The sequence below is a fragment of the Ochlerotatus camptorhynchus genome, unplaced genomic scaffold, assembly GCF_037179485.1.
Source record: "Ochlerotatus camptorhynchus isolate MF236.1 unplaced genomic scaffold, CSIRO-AGI_Acam_v1.1 ptg000251l, whole genome shotgun sequence".
NCBI classification, from domain to species: domain Eukaryota; kingdom Metazoa; phylum Arthropoda; class Insecta; order Diptera; family Culicidae; genus Ochlerotatus; species Ochlerotatus camptorhynchus.
The window spans coordinates 1,971,910-1,989,399 of NW_027040741.1; the positions used below are offsets into that span (position 1 = coordinate 1,971,910).

Here is a 17,490-nt window from a genome sequence, read left to right on the forward strand (position 1 = left end):
CTTTCATGAAATGTTGCAATCCAAAGCTTTTTTGGCAACCTTGGAAACGGACGGATGGAAATGCGAGAGGTAGATCCAGAATACATCTTTGGACGTGGGTGGAGCAACGATGATGTCACCACCTTCCAGAGATCTTGTACCTCCAATAAGTGGTTTCACCGAATTGATCCACTCCTTGCTCCTTGACATGGACTTGTGGCTGCTGTTGTTGTTTTTGTTTTTGTTGGTGTCCGTAGTCAGCGCAGGCCAGGTACTAACAGAATTCTGTATTGATTTTTCGCATTTTGACGTCCCTTCGCGTATCTCGGATACGATAGCATCTTCGCAACTAGTAACAGTCGAGGTGATAGTGCCTTGCAAATCGTGAACCAAATTCGATAGCAGCTCTACTTGTTCACGAAGTTCTACTATTTCCTTCGACTGATCACGTTGGGAGGTCAAAAGCAAATCGCGTAGAGAGCGATTTCCTAGGACAACTCTGCATGATGTACATAGCCAAAGAGCTTTACCGCAACTGAAAAGCTGCTATATATGACTGCGGCTAACGTCCGAGCATTCAGGCTTGAAATGAAAAAATGCTGCGCAAAAAGCACACTGCGCAGGTTCGATGTCACGAACTAATTTGCAACATTAACCTCAAACCCTTTCCATCTTAGCCGGTTAACTGTACAGTACTTTCAGCTGTATGCAGCGAAGAATGACGACTTGATTTCACTGCGAGCAATAAGCTTGTGCGATTGCTTTGTCTGCTGAACTGCTATTGATGCAGATGTAAACAGAGACAATCTGCGCTTGGGGAATAATTTTCACAACTTTAACACTGAAAAACACAGCAAACAACGACGTGGGAATCAAATTGTCACAACTTTACGATAATACACGTCGATAACGACGTATGATGTACCAACAGATTTGTATAACCAATCCCGCATCATATAACCCAATAACATCATGTGAGGCACATAACGGTGTTAACAAAACATGTTCCATTCTCAAAATTGTCCTGGAGATCAGGTCTTGAAGTTCTTCATATTTAACAAGGTATTGTACGACGTCTCGCCTAAATTTGTGAACCCTTAAAGCTTCGTGGTACCTCATGATATCATGACGGATATGTAGTTGTAATTGGGGTCTCCAAATTAGCCTGCGGATTGGGTCCTGATTAGACTGCTCCAGAACAACAAAAGTTCTATTTTTCCACGGGTCTACCCTCTAGATTTGTGCCTTAGGTGAAAAAACCATTCTCTGAAAGTTTTAGCTCATTTTGTTGTAGCTTTTAGTTTGAATTTTGTATGGGGAACTTCGGGTATTAGAAAGCGACAGTTCTATCGCAACTCCAAAAGCCCATTTCAAGAACGCAAGCATTCCGAAGCTATTTTCGCATACGATTAGCCCCGCTCCAATACATTTCAATGTGGGAATCATTAATAATGTATTGGAACTTGCAATCAAGCTGTATTGCTTGATTGACGCGTATTTAATGAGTTGGAAATGTTTTTAGGATCCCTTGTACTAGTACTAGTACTCGGAAATTAAGTATGAAAATATTATAAAGGACAAAATGCAATGAGCTCACCAAATCTGGCCAAGTGAACCCAACAAGCTGGCCTGATGTGTTGGAGGGGAAGTCTCAATTGTAGACGGTTCGCTTCACGGGGTAATCCGGTTTGTGGTAGAGCTTGCACGGAATGTCCCGAATTAGTCTTGAAACACCTCTTGGCCGTCCGACACACTGTGGAACTCGATTCAGGAGATACATATATCCGCTCGTCATCAAAATCTGTTTAAAAACCCGAATTTATTCACCTATGGTGTGATCAGACCCTTCTTACTTATTCAAGTTTATTTATTTTATTGTCATTATCAGTGACCAAGTCCCCCGCCCCCGTGTCATTTTCCAGTGACGCTACGCCACTGCCTGGGGGTACCCATAATATATCCGGGTGTAGTCTATTTGGTGAGGCTACCAATCACCTTATCATCGTATTTTAATGTGATTTAATGGGTTTTAATTCAATTCATATTCAAGCAACTTCCCCGGGGTACCCGGAACATGTACAAGTGTGTCCAATGTGGTTTGGAACACTTAACACGACTTGCATTGATCTTATTTTTGAATTCTGTAGTAATTTGATGTGTCGCATGATGGTTTTGATACGTTTTCCGTTAAATCCAGCGTGAAGGCCCATATTCACCGGATCTTATTACGACCATATCTCCGGAACCGGTTCACCGATTCCAAAACCGTTCAATAGCGTTCAATGGGACCCCAAGACCTATCATTTGGCGCCGAGTTTGTCCAAATCGGTTGAGCGGTTGCTGAGAAACGTGAGCGCATTCATTTCGTTACATACACACATACATACACACATACACACACACACACAGACATGTTCCGATCTCGTCGAGCTGAGTCGAATGGTATATGACACTCGGCCCTCCGCGCCTCGGATCGATAGTCGGTTTTTCAAGTGATATCTATACCCTTCTTTGTAAGAAGGGTAAAAATCCGGAACAACGCAAAGTCCAAAAAATTGACGAGAGGAAATTTTTTCGCTTCCATCTACAAGCACAGCACTCTTCGATCAGATTTATTTATTTATTTATTTATTTATTTCGTCAACCAACGTAGACAGCGGCGCCGGTGGTGTAGTGGTAACCGTGATTACCTCTCACCCCAGCAGGCCTGGATTCAATCCCAGTCGGTGCCGCCGGGATGATCTGAGGAATAACATCTCTGATCAAGCCTTCCTTCGGAAGGGAAGTAAAGCCGTTGGTCCCCGGTTCATGAGTTCTATGAGTCGATAGGTAGGGTCCAGGTGTGGGAGCTCTGCCTCCCTGGCGTCGGTAGCGTTGGTGCTCAGCACGGAAAACAAGATCGACGGAAAACAAATCAAGGGAAAAAAATCAACGTAGACTAGTACATATTCGAATACAGTTTTGTTTTCTTAAATTTATTTATTTATCTATTTCGTCAACTTTGGAAAAGATGTTAAAAGTATAATTTTGTCTTTATTAAAAATTAAGTAGTGTCAGCTTTCCTATTTTTTTATGAGTTATAATGCCTTGTGGAGTAAAAATATTGTTTTAGTTTATGCCGAGACATTGTAAAGTCCATGGTTTCGCAGTATTGATTGTAAGAGGCAATCATGCGGTTTAATGGCCCATATTCTGCATAATTTGTACGATGATGTTTATGGCAAATGAATTTCGATTTCGGAGTTGCCGAGTAGGTGCATGGAAATTTAATTTTGATAAAAGTTCTGTGGAGTCAATACACTACGAAACGATATCGTTTGCAAATGAAACCATTACATATTCACGACGCTTTTTTAATGTTTATATGTTTATAAGCATGCAGCGTGCTTCATATGATGGAAGAGGAAATGATGTCCAACCTAATTTACGAAGAGCGTATAATAGAAATTGTTTTTGTACGGATTCTAATCTTTCTTCGTGCGGGATCGAAAAAGGAAACCATACAATGCTGCAATATTCCAGTATTGACCTGATTTCTCCATACATTTCAACCAATATCCCCATATAAATTTTAAATCAAAATCGCCAGCTCGTGTTACATCCGAATGAGCTGAAATTTTCAGAGATTGATTGATTGATTTATCTTTATTAAGGACGCTTTCAGTCTGAGGCTGGTTTGCCTCCAAATTTTTAGAGAGTGGTTTTCTCACCTAATGGCACAAATCTAAGGGTTGGCCTGAAACGATAAAAAATTTCCCTCATATAAATGTGGGCCAGTATAGTCCTGATGTTCTACAGGCTCAGCAAAGGATTGTAGATGTCCAGATATATTATATGAATCCATGCTGCTCCGTTACATTACATCCTCATTACATCAGGCGAGATATAAAATTGTACTAACCTCGTTGAGCCTGCTGGACTTCAAGATCAGAAGTCCAGGACAATTTGGAGAATAGAACATATTTTGATTTCACAACTTCTTATCTCACTTGATGTTTTGAGGTTCTGCAGAGCTTCATATATCCGTATAGTATATCTGAATACACCATAGAATACTTTATTGAGCTTATAGACTATCAAGTCCAAATCCTCAGTATAACTTGGAGACCCCGAAATATTTTGTCATTACAACTACATATCCCGCATGATATTTTTGGGAATCTATATAACATCAAGATCTGAACTCTAGGACAATTTGGGATCGTCCATTAATTATTTCACACTTTTAGGGGGAGGGGCTTAGGAAACTGTGACAAGCAATAAAAAAAAATTAAGGTCCACACAAAAAATTTAACAGAGAGGGAGGGGGTTTGAAAATGGGCCAAATTTGTGTGACATAATTAATGGGCCTTCCCTTTGGAGAATGGAAAATTTTTTGTTAGTTCAACTTCTCATCTCACTTGATGTGATGAGGTTCCACGTAGCTCCATGCAAATGATAAGTCAGGTCAGGTCGAGCCTGCAGAACTTCAAGATATGAATTCCAGTATGATTTGAAAAATCTTTGATTCAAAGTGTTTTTATTTTACTTCATACGCGAAGTTTGCGATTTTCAGAGTTGGTTGGAAATGCTATCTAACATGAAGCTTTAGTGTGATAATTTATTAGCTAGAGAATGATCTTAGAAGAGGGTAGGTAGATAGTTCCGTTAGAGTACGGCAGTATGAAAATTTAATAGAAGTTGATATTAGCGAAGGGCTATTAATGCGACAGTGCAAGTTAGGTAAAGAGTGTGCGTTTGACTTGCACTGTCGCATTATTGGAGAAATCAGGTTAATACTGCCGTTCTCTAACGGAACTATCTACCTACCCTCTTCTAAGATCATTCTTTAGCTAATAAATTATCACACTAAAGCTCCATGTTAGATAGCATTTCCAACCATCTCTGAATCTTTGATATTTTGTTAATTCCAATATAAATCTCACATCATATAATGAGATCTGAAAAAGCTCACTGGAGCCGTACAGTCAGGACTTCGTGGAAAACTAGATTGTACATATAGAACTTCAGGATCAATTCTTCAGGATGATTTGATTGTGCCTCGTATATGCTGTTTTTAATTTCATATGGGGTGTTTGCGCTCTACGAGGATTTTTGAATACATATCTTTAAATAAAATCTGAAAAGAAATGTATTTTAATCCTTTAAAGATAAAGGTCTGAATCAAAATGTAAATTCAGTTGGTACCCTGAAAATGAATGTAATTTCGTTTCATTCGCATCGTATCGCAAACAGTGTCTGTTTTTATCACTTACCATCACCAGAAAGGAGTAGCGGTTCAACCCAGTGTAGATGAAATGCGTTTGTTTTGAAAGTCTTCGCTGTTACGTACGAGCGAAATGAACAAATGAGATCATTATACATCAACGAATACGCGTTTGTTGATATTCACTAGTGCTTGATTATCCAACGCAAAATTGTCAAAATCAGAAGCGATCCTCAAAAGCAAAATAATAAAATTCATTTTGAGCAAAATGATTATCCTAGATATTATCATCAATTGACCACTTTGTCAAGCTGTTTTGGCGTGACTTTCTACTAGCGATTTAATAAAACTGGACCAACTAATTTCTATTTTTTTATGAAACGCACAAATATTGGCTACTTTTCTCGTGGTTCTAGAAGAAAAAATCTCAAAATAATGTTTTATTTCAAAGTTCGAGTAGTAGTAAACGTAATTTTACCTGCTCGAATAAAGTTGTTAATTCAGCATGAGGCAATATTTTGCAATCGATCTGTGTGTAAAACCAACACGACACGTTCTTCAGCGCTATATTAGGGTAAAATGAAAATAATCATTTTGAATTTGATCCTCAAAATCATCCCCACCAAATGAAGACGAATATTAATATTGAAAACAACAGAGGCGATAATGAACATCCAGCCACGAATGAAGAAAAACAAATTCTGTATAGAGCTGGAATTAGGGTGTAACAGCTTTTGTAAACAATGACTTCTCTTGATGATTTCTCGGAAGCCATGGCTCTCCCTGGCAAATCGACATCACCATCGAGTAGAGAAAGACTTCTCCATATGATATGATATGATATGATATGATGATGGATATGATGGTTTGTGTGGGTGTGCCTTGAATTCCGAGAAATCAACGAGAGAAGTCATTGTTTACAAAGGCTGTTACGCCCTAATTCCAGCTCTATCTAGAAATGTTGACTTCGATACTCAGAGGTTGCCTTGTTCAAGAGAATGCTGTTATGCCAAAATTCAAATTTATATAGGTAGTTGGTCTATCTGTTAAGGTTGTGTTCATTTTCAGCAAAGTTGAGTGTAGAAGAAATGATTTTTATCAGCATTGATCGCAAAAGGATCTTTTTAATTAAAACCCTAGTGTACTTATTAGGGCCTGTTCAATAACTACAGTTTATTGGGATTCTCGAACCCCCCCCCCTCCCCCTGCGTCGACAATTGTGCATAATTTTTTTTTAATTTGTATAGGCCGTGGATAATTGCCAACATCCCCCCACCTTGTCTGCTTAGTTTATGAACAGCCCCTTATCAGTTATGCAGATTTATATTATGTACACTGGTTCTGGTTTTATGAGGGTTCTGTAGACCTTGATTTAGAATTGAAGAATGCTTTAAAAACTCGAACTTGCAATGTTGCTTGGGCCAGCAGCTATAAACTACAAGGTTGACACACGTTAAATCCTTGTAGTGAATAGTACCTTGTAGAGAGAGCACATGTGTTAGTTATGGCCAGTCTTGTAAGCGGTCACGGTAGTCAACACATTTTCTGTGATAATCGACTGCCTTTGCCTCCGACATTTGCAAAACAAGCTATCATAGTACAGTACCAAACTCAAATGTCATTTGACAGGCTCTGTCGTACGACACTGGCGCCGAAGACCGTCACGAATGTATGTATTTTAGTTTTTCTCATAATAAGAGCTGCTGATGTTGTGCTTTTGTGAATTCTGAAAATAGCAAGCAATGATGTCCTAGGAATAACATTTCTGATCAGAAATAGTTTAATTTACACCAAACTGAGGAATTTGAACAAAATCACTCATGTCATATGATAGTTATTTGAAAATTTTCTTTTTGCTCGAATGTTATTCTACCGGTTGTGTTGTGTGAGAGAGACGACGGTAGAGCATGAGAGTACGGATAAAAACAGACTGTCGCGCATGACAACGAAGCGAGTGTCGTAAAAAACGTCAACTGTTTCAACCCCTGGTTATGGCACTAGTGCTCCAGTTTTTGGCCGTTGGAATTTCTCCTAGGAATCATTTTAAAAACAAACTTTTGTAACTCTATAGAAAACTTTTTGGAGCGCTGCTCAGATTTTTTTACTATATTTTTAGAAATTTCTTAAAATTCTTCTGAGAATTTTGTTCGAATCCTCGCAAAAGCTGTTTTGAAATTTCCTCTGAACATAATTTCTTTGGATTTCTCCTTATAATTATTTAAGATTGATTGATTGATTAACAAGGCTGCTAATATTGATTTGTATTTTTTTTATTTACTCATTATTGCAGTATGATCCAAAGAGTCGTCCCACGTTTACCGAGTGCATCAAGAAATGCACGTTGCTGTCGGACGTGTGTGAAGACACCTACAGTCAACAGCAGCTTAGGCATAGTATAAGCAATGGCACTAACACTAACACCGTCCTATCCTCGCCAGCGTCTGCAAACGGCAATGGTCCATCCTCGGTGATATCACCCGCATCAGTGACCTGTTCCTCTGTACATAGTAGTAGCAGTAGTAGTACCAACGGTTCCGGTAACAATAGCATTAGTGTTAGTCACAACAATGGCACGACGGCAGCACCGATTGTAAAGAATGTTATTGGCAAGCGGAATTCAATAGATGTCACCAACATCAGCCCAACGAGTGAGAACGCTCAAGGTGGCAAAGAAAATCTAAGCCGTGAAAATAGCTTAAACGGTGACCGTGATGGAGATAATCCTCTCCATCATCGGCGATCACTTTCCGAGAACGTTATCGTGTTTCCGCCTCATACCACGCCTAGCGATAAAGCACGCTACCACATGTATCAACGAACGGCTGTCAGTAGTAACCTAGCCGAATCGGTTATTCCGGAATTACCGACCTATTCAAACCAGACCCTCCGGAAAGTTGCTGAGACGATGCTGCTGAAGGATCCGCAGTATAAACTCCTCGCCAAAACCGACCAGGGTGGAGTTCCCAAGGCGAATCCATTCAGTACGCTGTCGCAGTTGAAAGGGGTTAAGAAGATTCTTGGACCGAACCCGGCGGTCACGACATACAGCTCGGGAGATTTATTCAGTTCCTGTTTCGAAATATCGGCTCCACTGCTACGAGAATGGAATATAGTACAAAATAGGAATGCGAAAAATCGAGATGGTTTAAGCAGCGGTGGTAGCAGCATTGAGGGTCAACCTAAAAGTTTACCAAGTTCACCAACGTCTCCGCGGAAGGAGTATTGCGATGAAAATGAAGAGGAGAGCGCAACTACAAAAGCAAGGGTAACAGTAAGAATTGGGGTTGTGGGTGTGGAATTCAATATTCTAATTATGTTCGATTTTATTTTCAGAGTAAATCCAAACACTCCGACCAACAAGAAAATGGTTCAACAGATGAAATGACAAATCTAGCAGGATACACATTCTCCCGCAAAGTGTCGGTCGGAGGTGGATCTGGGATTAAAAAGTATCGTGCCAATTTCACTGAACTCTCTAGTCACCCACTCTACAAAAGTGGCGCGATTGAGATTGAATCTAGCAGTGTTGATGAATGTGCTGCGAATGGCAATTCCACTGGCAACAACACCGATAGCGGGACTGAGGAAGGAGGAAACGATATTATACCATCGCTGGTTAATGGCGGTCCAGGAGGAATCAAGAAATCTTCTTCAAGTGTTATTGGGGAGGGAGTTCTAGAAACGCCCAGAATATTGACGAGGAGAGGTTCGACTGAAAGTGGGTTCTTTTCATGCTTGAACGAAGACTTTAGTACGTACAAATCGTCACAATGCTGCTGCATGGATAAAGTCAATTTCGAATCTGCCGATCGGTTATCCGTCTGTAGGTGTGTCTATGGAGGTGTGAATAATATCGCTGGGAAACTCGAGGATTTAGAATTGGCCTCCAATCAAACGTTGAACGATAACTCAAGCATACTGCTGTTTGACGATACATCTACGAATGTGAGCTCGTTGAGAAGTATGGATGATCTTGAGCTGTCAGATTCAATCAGGAAAAAGTTCAACTATCGACACCACATGCTCAGCAATGTAGATATAGATGCGCGATCCATTGATATGGGGCTGATCAACAGGCTAGCATTGGACTCGGAAATCAACAGTATGATTCAGAAGAATCAATTCACAAATCAACTGCTTTACTGCAAGAATAGATCGTCGTCAATTTTCACCGACAGTTCGGATGATATAAGCTCGCTGGCTGGGTCAGATTCGCTACTGTGGGATGATCGGTCGTTTACAACGATACCCAATGCACGATCGGCCCAAATTGCCAAAATAGTTGAATATTTTGAACGGAAAGGTCAAACCTTCAAACCATTCACAGTACCTGACTCGGCTCTCGGATTCTCCGCGGGTCAATCCGGCTCGTCAGCCTCGTCTACATCATCGTCCACATCCGGTGCACACCACCCATATCAGTATCACCATCTTCATCGAGGTAACGGAACCACTGCTGCAGATTCGGCCAGACGAGCATCGAACGGTTACTGCAAATTCACCTCGGCGGAGCTTCGTCAACGGTCGGAGTATGAAGCGTTCTGCTTGGATCTGGAACGGAGACAATCGTCTGCAGCCAGTGTGCAACAGCAGTACCACCATCTGCAACAGCCGCAACAACAGCACCATCGCTTGAACAATATTTGCGAGGGAAATGTTCGGTCGAAGCTTCAACTGTTTGATAAACTGAAGCAGCAAAATGGCGCCGTTGCATCTCCACCGCAGTCGACAAATACAGGAAGTAATAGCAGTATAAACAGTGGCAACGGGATGACAACGTCCGGTGGCAGTGGTAACGTTAGTAACGGTAATTGTCCTTAATGCCATCGATTTGAGTAAATAATAAAATGTGTACGATGGAACTCTTGGATTGTAAAGGAAGTCAAGGCATTGCAACGACCTATATTCGTTTGAGTTTATTATTTTTTCATCTTATGGCTCTAAAGACCTGAAAACCTAAACTCAATTGTTCGTTATAGTTGTAATCAAACATAGAATCATTCTAAAGCGGTTTGATGGTTTAGGTTTTTTTTTCAGAAGGGTTTGTCGACCAGCTTAATTTTTATTACCGAAATTCGGACAGTCAATTAACTCGGCAATTAAAAAAAATGATCGGCTGTGCGAGCTTTTGCGGATCTGGTACGGTTGGCATAATCGCTATGATTCGACATATGTTTGAACCAAGAGTTAATGTAAAATCTATGAATATTCCTTCTTTTAATTGATGCTCGTTCTTTAACAAAATCAAAAATGTTCTGCCGTGGCATTTTAGCGCATGGAAGAACTGCTCATATATGGAAGAAGGAAAAAGCTGCTTCAACAGTTAGTTAAAGCTTATACCTATCTAAACATATTCTAAGCGCTCTCGCACAATGCATGAGCATTTAAAAAAGGGAATGTTTCCTTCTTTGCTACATATTTGAAGAAAGGAACATTCTCTTCTTTATGAAATTTACTCCCTTTTTTATTAAATATTCGAAGAAGGAAATATTTCCAAAAGTCACTAAAACAACAATTCTATGGGAAAAACGAGCAGTAATGAAAAGAAGGAGTAGGTAACTTTGGTTGCAAATTATCTTTTAGTTCTACGATTTGTAAAGATTATGCCCAATATCTGTTATGCCAGACTTCATATTGTCAAATGTCCCAGAACCGTATGCCTATGCCTAAACATAATTCCTTAAATCAAAACATAACAAAAGGTCGTCCAGTTTGATCAATTAAAATAGAACAATCTGCTATCTGTCCGTTTTATTCGAATTCCACAAATTGGTAACAAAAGTTTGACATCTACCGAGTAGAATCTGAATGACTACTACTTTCCTTTGATATTGTCTTCACTTCAGTTCAGGGTAGTATATTCTAAACTATTCCATCCAAATTCAATGTTTTTGATAGTAAACAAACTATCCCGATATCGTTGTTATCGTCTAGTGAGAGAACAAATCACGCATGAATAGAAGCAAAAAGTCACTTACATTGGATCTAAAGGGTTGAAATCGCAAAACTAACTAAAATTACTACAAAAGCGTCCAATTCAATATGATTGTCTCAAAGAAGTAAATCTGTGAGCAATAAATATACACAAAATTCAAAAGTATTCAAAGAAATAAAATGTTATTAGTGTTACAATTGTTAACCATGAAAATGCACAAACTTTTTGTTTCCCTTCAGAGCAAGTTTGTAGCTACTCAAGTAACTAAATGGCATCATTCATTGACACAATCGTGTAGCAGACAACAAAAAGACCCCAGCGCAACATTGCATAACAAAAAAAAAATAAGAGAAATGTTCGTACACAACATTAAAGGCCTTATATTTTCATAAACGACAAACAATTGAATTGATACACAACTAACAAGTGCAAGAGATCACATGTTTACTAAAGTGCAAACAGACACAACCACATTGTAGATAAAATATACATTTACGATTAGGGAAACGAGTTTTGTTTTCTTTTGTAGCCAAAATTATACACAATAACCAATCGGAATCAATGATGGATGGAAAAAAAATCATTTATCACTCAATTATTAGAGTACGATACCAACATATGAACATACGTTTGAAACTTTTTGACGTCCATTTAAGAAGTGAAAAGAATAGAGATCATACGTTTAACTTATAAGCTGAAAAGTACTATATGTAGTTGCAAATGCAGACACGTTTATTAAAATCGAGAAAGCAACTAATGCCAAAATATTCTACCCAGAAGTTTGACCTTCATCCAACGTCAAATCATCCAGTCGTCTTCCCCATTCACCATTGCAAGAGAAGCCAAGCTAATGTAGAACTGGAATAAAGTCTGCTCACTTCTTCCATTTCCAGTTGCCAATTTTCTGTCTAACCTTAGCACCCTCATCCAACATGAAAGAACATCAGGAACAAGCAAACCTTACAATAGCTTTAACAGTATTTTACGTTCCTAGAAGTTTGTACTACAGGATCAATTCATAAGTAAAGAAATAGAGCACACAATACATTAAAAAAAGCTTAGCGATAACCTTCGCGTTCACACCGAGGTTAGGCGATAGACAAAATCAACGCATACCTATACAATCAAATCTTGAAGCACCTTTAGTATCATTTATAGAAACCGTTCAGTATCACAACCATATCTTTTATCTTATCTCACTGTAACTATGTTTCTTTTTGTTTGTAGAAAAATATTAGCTTTATATTGCAACATTATACATTTTTCCCCCAATCGCATGGTAAGTTGTAATGAAATGGGCATAACTGCAATACTAGCTCGTAGTACTGTATTAAATTTACGTTACAATAGACTAGGATTCTTCATTACTAGCTAGTATTTTTTTTTATCAAGCATATCAACTGAGATTAAGTTTGCTGTAAAGGGGACTATTCTTTTACTGTAAAGCAGCATTAAATCGTACTTGTCATTTTGTAGCATATCCCTTAGTAGACCCTTCTCGTACTACTCTTTGTAGCTATTTATTTTGTCTTCTTTGAACAAATTGTGTAAAAAGGGAAGGAATTTATGTTTACCACTGAAAGCTAGCTTAAGTTTATTGCCGCAATGATATGTAGATACGCTTTTCACGACTTTATTTTTGTTTTCCGTGATTATAAAACTAGGCAAACATTAAACACTGCACAAAACAGAAATAGATTAACGCAAGTATGGTTTAAGTCAGACAGTTTTAGTGTTCCTTATTTATTTTTTTTTAACCGAAGTAGTTTTTGTGTTTACAGCACTAAACAAAAGCGAGTGGAAAGTACTAATAATAATGAGTGGGAACAGAAAATGTCCCTCTTATGGTGGAGTGTTACGGAAATTCACAGAAACGTAATTCAAGCCAAATTGAAACAAAATGTAATTTGATACCTTACAAATCGTGGCTAAACAAAAGTAGATCACATTATTTTATCAGAGAAAAAAAAAAAAGTATTGTAATCATCCCATTTCCCGTCTGATTGAACTGATAGAGCCAAGTATGCAAACAAATTTTAAAAAGAAAGGTGACACCTCATGATGGTTTCACCTGCTCACTTCCGTGTACGTTGTGAATGCAACATTGATTCACTAAATTCATTTAAAATCCATAAGACTCCCACGGGAATGCTGCAGATGTTACTCTGTGTAAATTAATCACACAAAATTTACCAAGACAAGTCATTCACACTTATGGAGATCGCTGATTAGAAAAAAAGGAAACGATTGTATATGTACATACAAAACTATATGCGATGAGAAACATGGAAATATTTATAATTTGAAAAAGGAAATATAAAAATTTAAAACGACAAGATGTTGTAATTTATTGAATATCACAGATTCCATTGTACAGTCGAATTTCGCTTGTTGGACTATTTTTAAGCGAGCTTAGTTGGGCTGTAGTCCTCCTAAATCGAAGTCAAACGTCATTTCTGACAGTGCTGATTCCATTTTGATGAAGAATTTGGAACCTTGCTAAAATATTTTGATGATAATAAACAATCGTTGTACAGCCTGAATTCGTTAGTTGAGCCATGACTGCGCCTCAACTAGCGAATCGTATTCGCTAATTGGGGCAACTGATAGCTGGTCGAAATTTTCAGGGGGAACGCAGATTATTTGTTTTCTTTCTGCAAATAAGACGGAAAAGTTTCTCGATTCACAGCAGTAGAAAGTTTTGTCACCGGTTCAAAGAAAATTAATTCTTTCTGCTCGATATCTTTTTTGCAAACGTATTTAATTAGTGTTTTCAATCATTACTCTTTAACAAATGCCTTAATATTAAACAGGAAATTGATCGATGAAGTGCAAACATACTACACTGCATCTAGCTAAAAAGTAAGACGTAATCCGTGATGCTGAGTCCAGCGAATTGTCCCACGAGCAGATCGGGAAAAAATACGGCATTGGAAGTTCATCCGTGCGCCGCTTACTCAAGCAAAAGGCAGTCATCATATCGAAAATAGACAGCTATGGAGAACACGGAGAAGAGAAGCGACGAACTCTGAAAGGCTGCCCGCAAGCAGTGAGCATCAACCCACATGAGCGTCCATTCACCTAAGAAGGAGGAAGAAGGCGCACCGCTACTGATCGGATTCAGTAGCTCTTCGTTAGTCATTGTGGGCCATCTATGCCAAGCGCGTCACCAAACAACATAGACGAGTGCACGGATGGATTTGAGTTCACTCGCTCGACAAAAAGTGACACAACAGCGGGGCCCTGTTTACTAAAAATGAACACATGAATAATACTGGCGTAACATTTGAAACGGGCCTATCAACTTTTGTACACAAAACTTGTTAAGCCCTTTTCGCGCGAACCGAATACGCCCACGCAAACTAACAAACCATCGGGTAGGAGAAATTCTCTCCTTCCTGATAGTTCTCTTGGTTTACGTAAGCATACTTCGGTTCTCGTGAAAAGGACCTTGCAAGTTGTTTAGAAAAATTGATAATCCATTTTCAAATGTTATGCGACCATTATTCATGTGTTCATTTTAAGTAAACAGGGCCCCGCTGTTGTGTCACTTTTTGTCGAGTGAGTGAACTCAAATCCATCCGTGCACTCGTCTATACAGCTAAAACGTGCTTTGAAACAATGTCTAGAACCTTATCAGTCCTTAGATCATTCAAGCACTGTAGTACCAACCGGTAGAAACTAACGATTTTAAATTGGCTCTCTCTTTGACTAGCCTATTGGTCCCAAGTACATCTATAAGCGTACCCCCAGTCGAAATTCGAGTACTACACTATGTTTGTTTTGAAAGTTTGACCGATAAAATGAGGGGTTTGTTGATTTTCCTATGTTTCGAGGGGTGCTTCGATTAGCTTGGGACCGAAGATACTACCAGAGCAGAGTTGCAAAACTTGAGCACGTTTCTTCGGGACCTTCTGGTCTTAGAGTTACGTCTATGGGGGGTCAAGAAAAACAGCGATAATAAAAACGCTTACCAAATCGTTTTCTTCGTCATGGTCGAAAGAGGTAGTATACCTCGGCTTAACACTAGACAGCAAGTTGATTCTCAGGAAGCACGTTGATAAAACGAAAACCAAGTGTAACATCCTGATAAGATACTTGTATCCACTCATCAACAGGTCTACCAACAATCAATACGAAACTAACGATTTTAAATTGGCTCACTACTTGAGTAGCCTATTGGTCCCAAGCAAACGATTAACGTAGCCCATTCTAGTCGAAATTCTAGTACTACACAATATTTGTTTTTATTCGCTATGAAAGTTTGACAGATAAAATGAGGGGTTAGTCGATTTTCCTATGTTTCGAAGGGTGAATCGATTAGCTTGGGACCGAAGATAGTACCAGAGTTGAGCCAAAAAGTTGAGCACGTTATTTCGGGACCTTCTACACACTTAGATTTTTTCGCCGAGATGGGCACCACCGAGCAGCTCGGCATTTTATTTTGCTGGATCTCAGTGACAAACTTGCCAAGATTCAGCTAACAAACGAGAATTTTGCCGAGATCTCAGCTAACAAACATATATTTTGCTGAATTTCCAGTAAAATAAAATGCCGAGCTGCTCGGTGGTGCCCATCTCGGCAAAAAAATCTAAGTGTGTAGTCTTAGAGTTACCTCTATGGGTCTACCCTGTCCCTGAAAAATAAGCTTCCCGCATAAACGCGAACCATAAATTGACCTTACCGATAATGTTTATAAATTGTTTATAATCCCTCCTTAACTTTAACTGAAATGGTTTTGGAACCTTACATGAACGTTTGTGTGATAAAGTTTTAACCTTATGTAACATCGATCAACTTTATGCGGAATATATCGCGAATTGGTTGCCTGTAAATTAATAATTACCAGTTCGCGATATATTCCACGTAAAGTTGAGCGATAATACAAAACGATTAATGGACCTTACTGACTACCATAACCATAATCATTAATGTTCTCAAACCATAAGTAAAAACGTTCTAATATAGTTCTCTTTCCGAAAATGTATGGAGAAAACAAGAATTTGGAATGGTAATGGTTCTTAACGACCCATTATTTGTAAGGTCCGCTTCCTAAAACCATAATACATAAGGTTAAAACTTTATCACACAAACGTTCATGTAAGGTTCCAAAACCATTTCAGTTAAAGTTTAGGAGGGATTATAAACAATGTATAACCATTATCGGTAAGGTCAAGTGATGGTTTGCGTTTATGCGGGTTGCTGTCTACAAACAAATCATCCTTCGCGTAATCGAGTACGGTATGACAATCTGGGAAAGTTGCGCCAAATGCCATCACCTCAAACTGGATCCAGAACAAGATACTTAGGATGATCCTAAACAGTCCCCGCGAACTAGAAATTCTTAGATCCACCTCCTGGCTGGAATTCAGACATTAGAAGAACGGAGAGTTTTATCCTGGAAAGGTTCAGAGACACCTGTCTGAGATCAACTCATCAGATCACACGTGATCTAGCACGTTAGGCTAAGTTATACCAACCGGTGGAAACTAACGATTTTAAATTGGCTCATTAATTGACTAGCCTATTCGTCCCAAGCAAATCGATTAACGTACCCCATTCAAGTCTAAATTCTAGTACTGCACTATGTTTGTTTTGATTCGCCATAGTCCTCTCCAGACGGGTTAGTATTAGTGCGATTGCGTGTGTTAGTGAGATGAATTTTTTTGTTAGCTGTGAGAAATTTTTTGTTTGCTGTAAGAACTGTCATTCTAAAGTAAAAATAAACAACAAAACGAAAACAAACCCTACGCTTGCACGGTTACAGTCAAATAAGTAGAGTTACCTCTATGGTTATACTCGGTGTTAGGTACACTGAAACAAATCGACATGTACCGTTTATTGGATCCATCTTATAAAATAGCAATGTCAGCAGATTTATTCATTCTATGTGATGATTGATAGATTCCATTGGATTATCACTTAAAAACTATGACTGCGATATGGAATGATTTCTATCGTAATTTCACATACTTAGTACTTGATAATACTTTGCTTCGAACGTGGTTAGCGATAGGTAAGATGTATATTAATATTGTCTGATATATTTCATGGCGAAAAACTGTTGATATGTCATGGGTGGGAACAGACATCTAGAAACTAATGGAAAATCATATAAGTTTGCACTATGAGAAAATTCAGTAAAATATACCTGTTTTCATGATGAATATTGCTCACTAAAAGATATATCTTATAAGATAATCATGTATATTTTATTTGAGTTGCTTTTAACGATTTTTGACGTTTGTTGATATGTCGTGTGTAAACAGACATGTAGAAACTATTGGACTGTCATTTAACTTTGCAGTATAGGAAAACATGTATATCTCATTGGAATAGCTTCCGTTGAATTTTTGAGGTTTAAATATTG

General features: G+C 38.7%; 1 protein-coding gene across 2 annotated transcripts in view; it reads left to right on the forward strand.

Moving 5' to 3' along the window:
• cdi (center divider) overlaps nucleotides 1-13,438 on the forward strand; it is a 294,603-nt gene extending 281,165 nt beyond the window's left edge. The window contains exons 8-9 of one of the 2 annotated variants that reach the window (XM_065226464.1): nucleotides 7,476-8,456; nucleotides 8,519-13,438. In XM_065226464.1, the coding sequence (XP_065082536.1) occupies nucleotides 7,476-8,456; nucleotides 8,519-10,006 (2,469 nt within the window). In that variant the 3' untranslated portion in view covers nucleotides 10,007-13,438. The remainder of the gene's footprint in view (nucleotides 1-7,475; nucleotides 8,457-8,518) is intronic. The other variant, XM_065226465.1, reaches the window with a different exon arrangement.
• The last annotated feature ends 4,052 nt before the right edge of the window (nucleotides 13,439-17,490 follow it).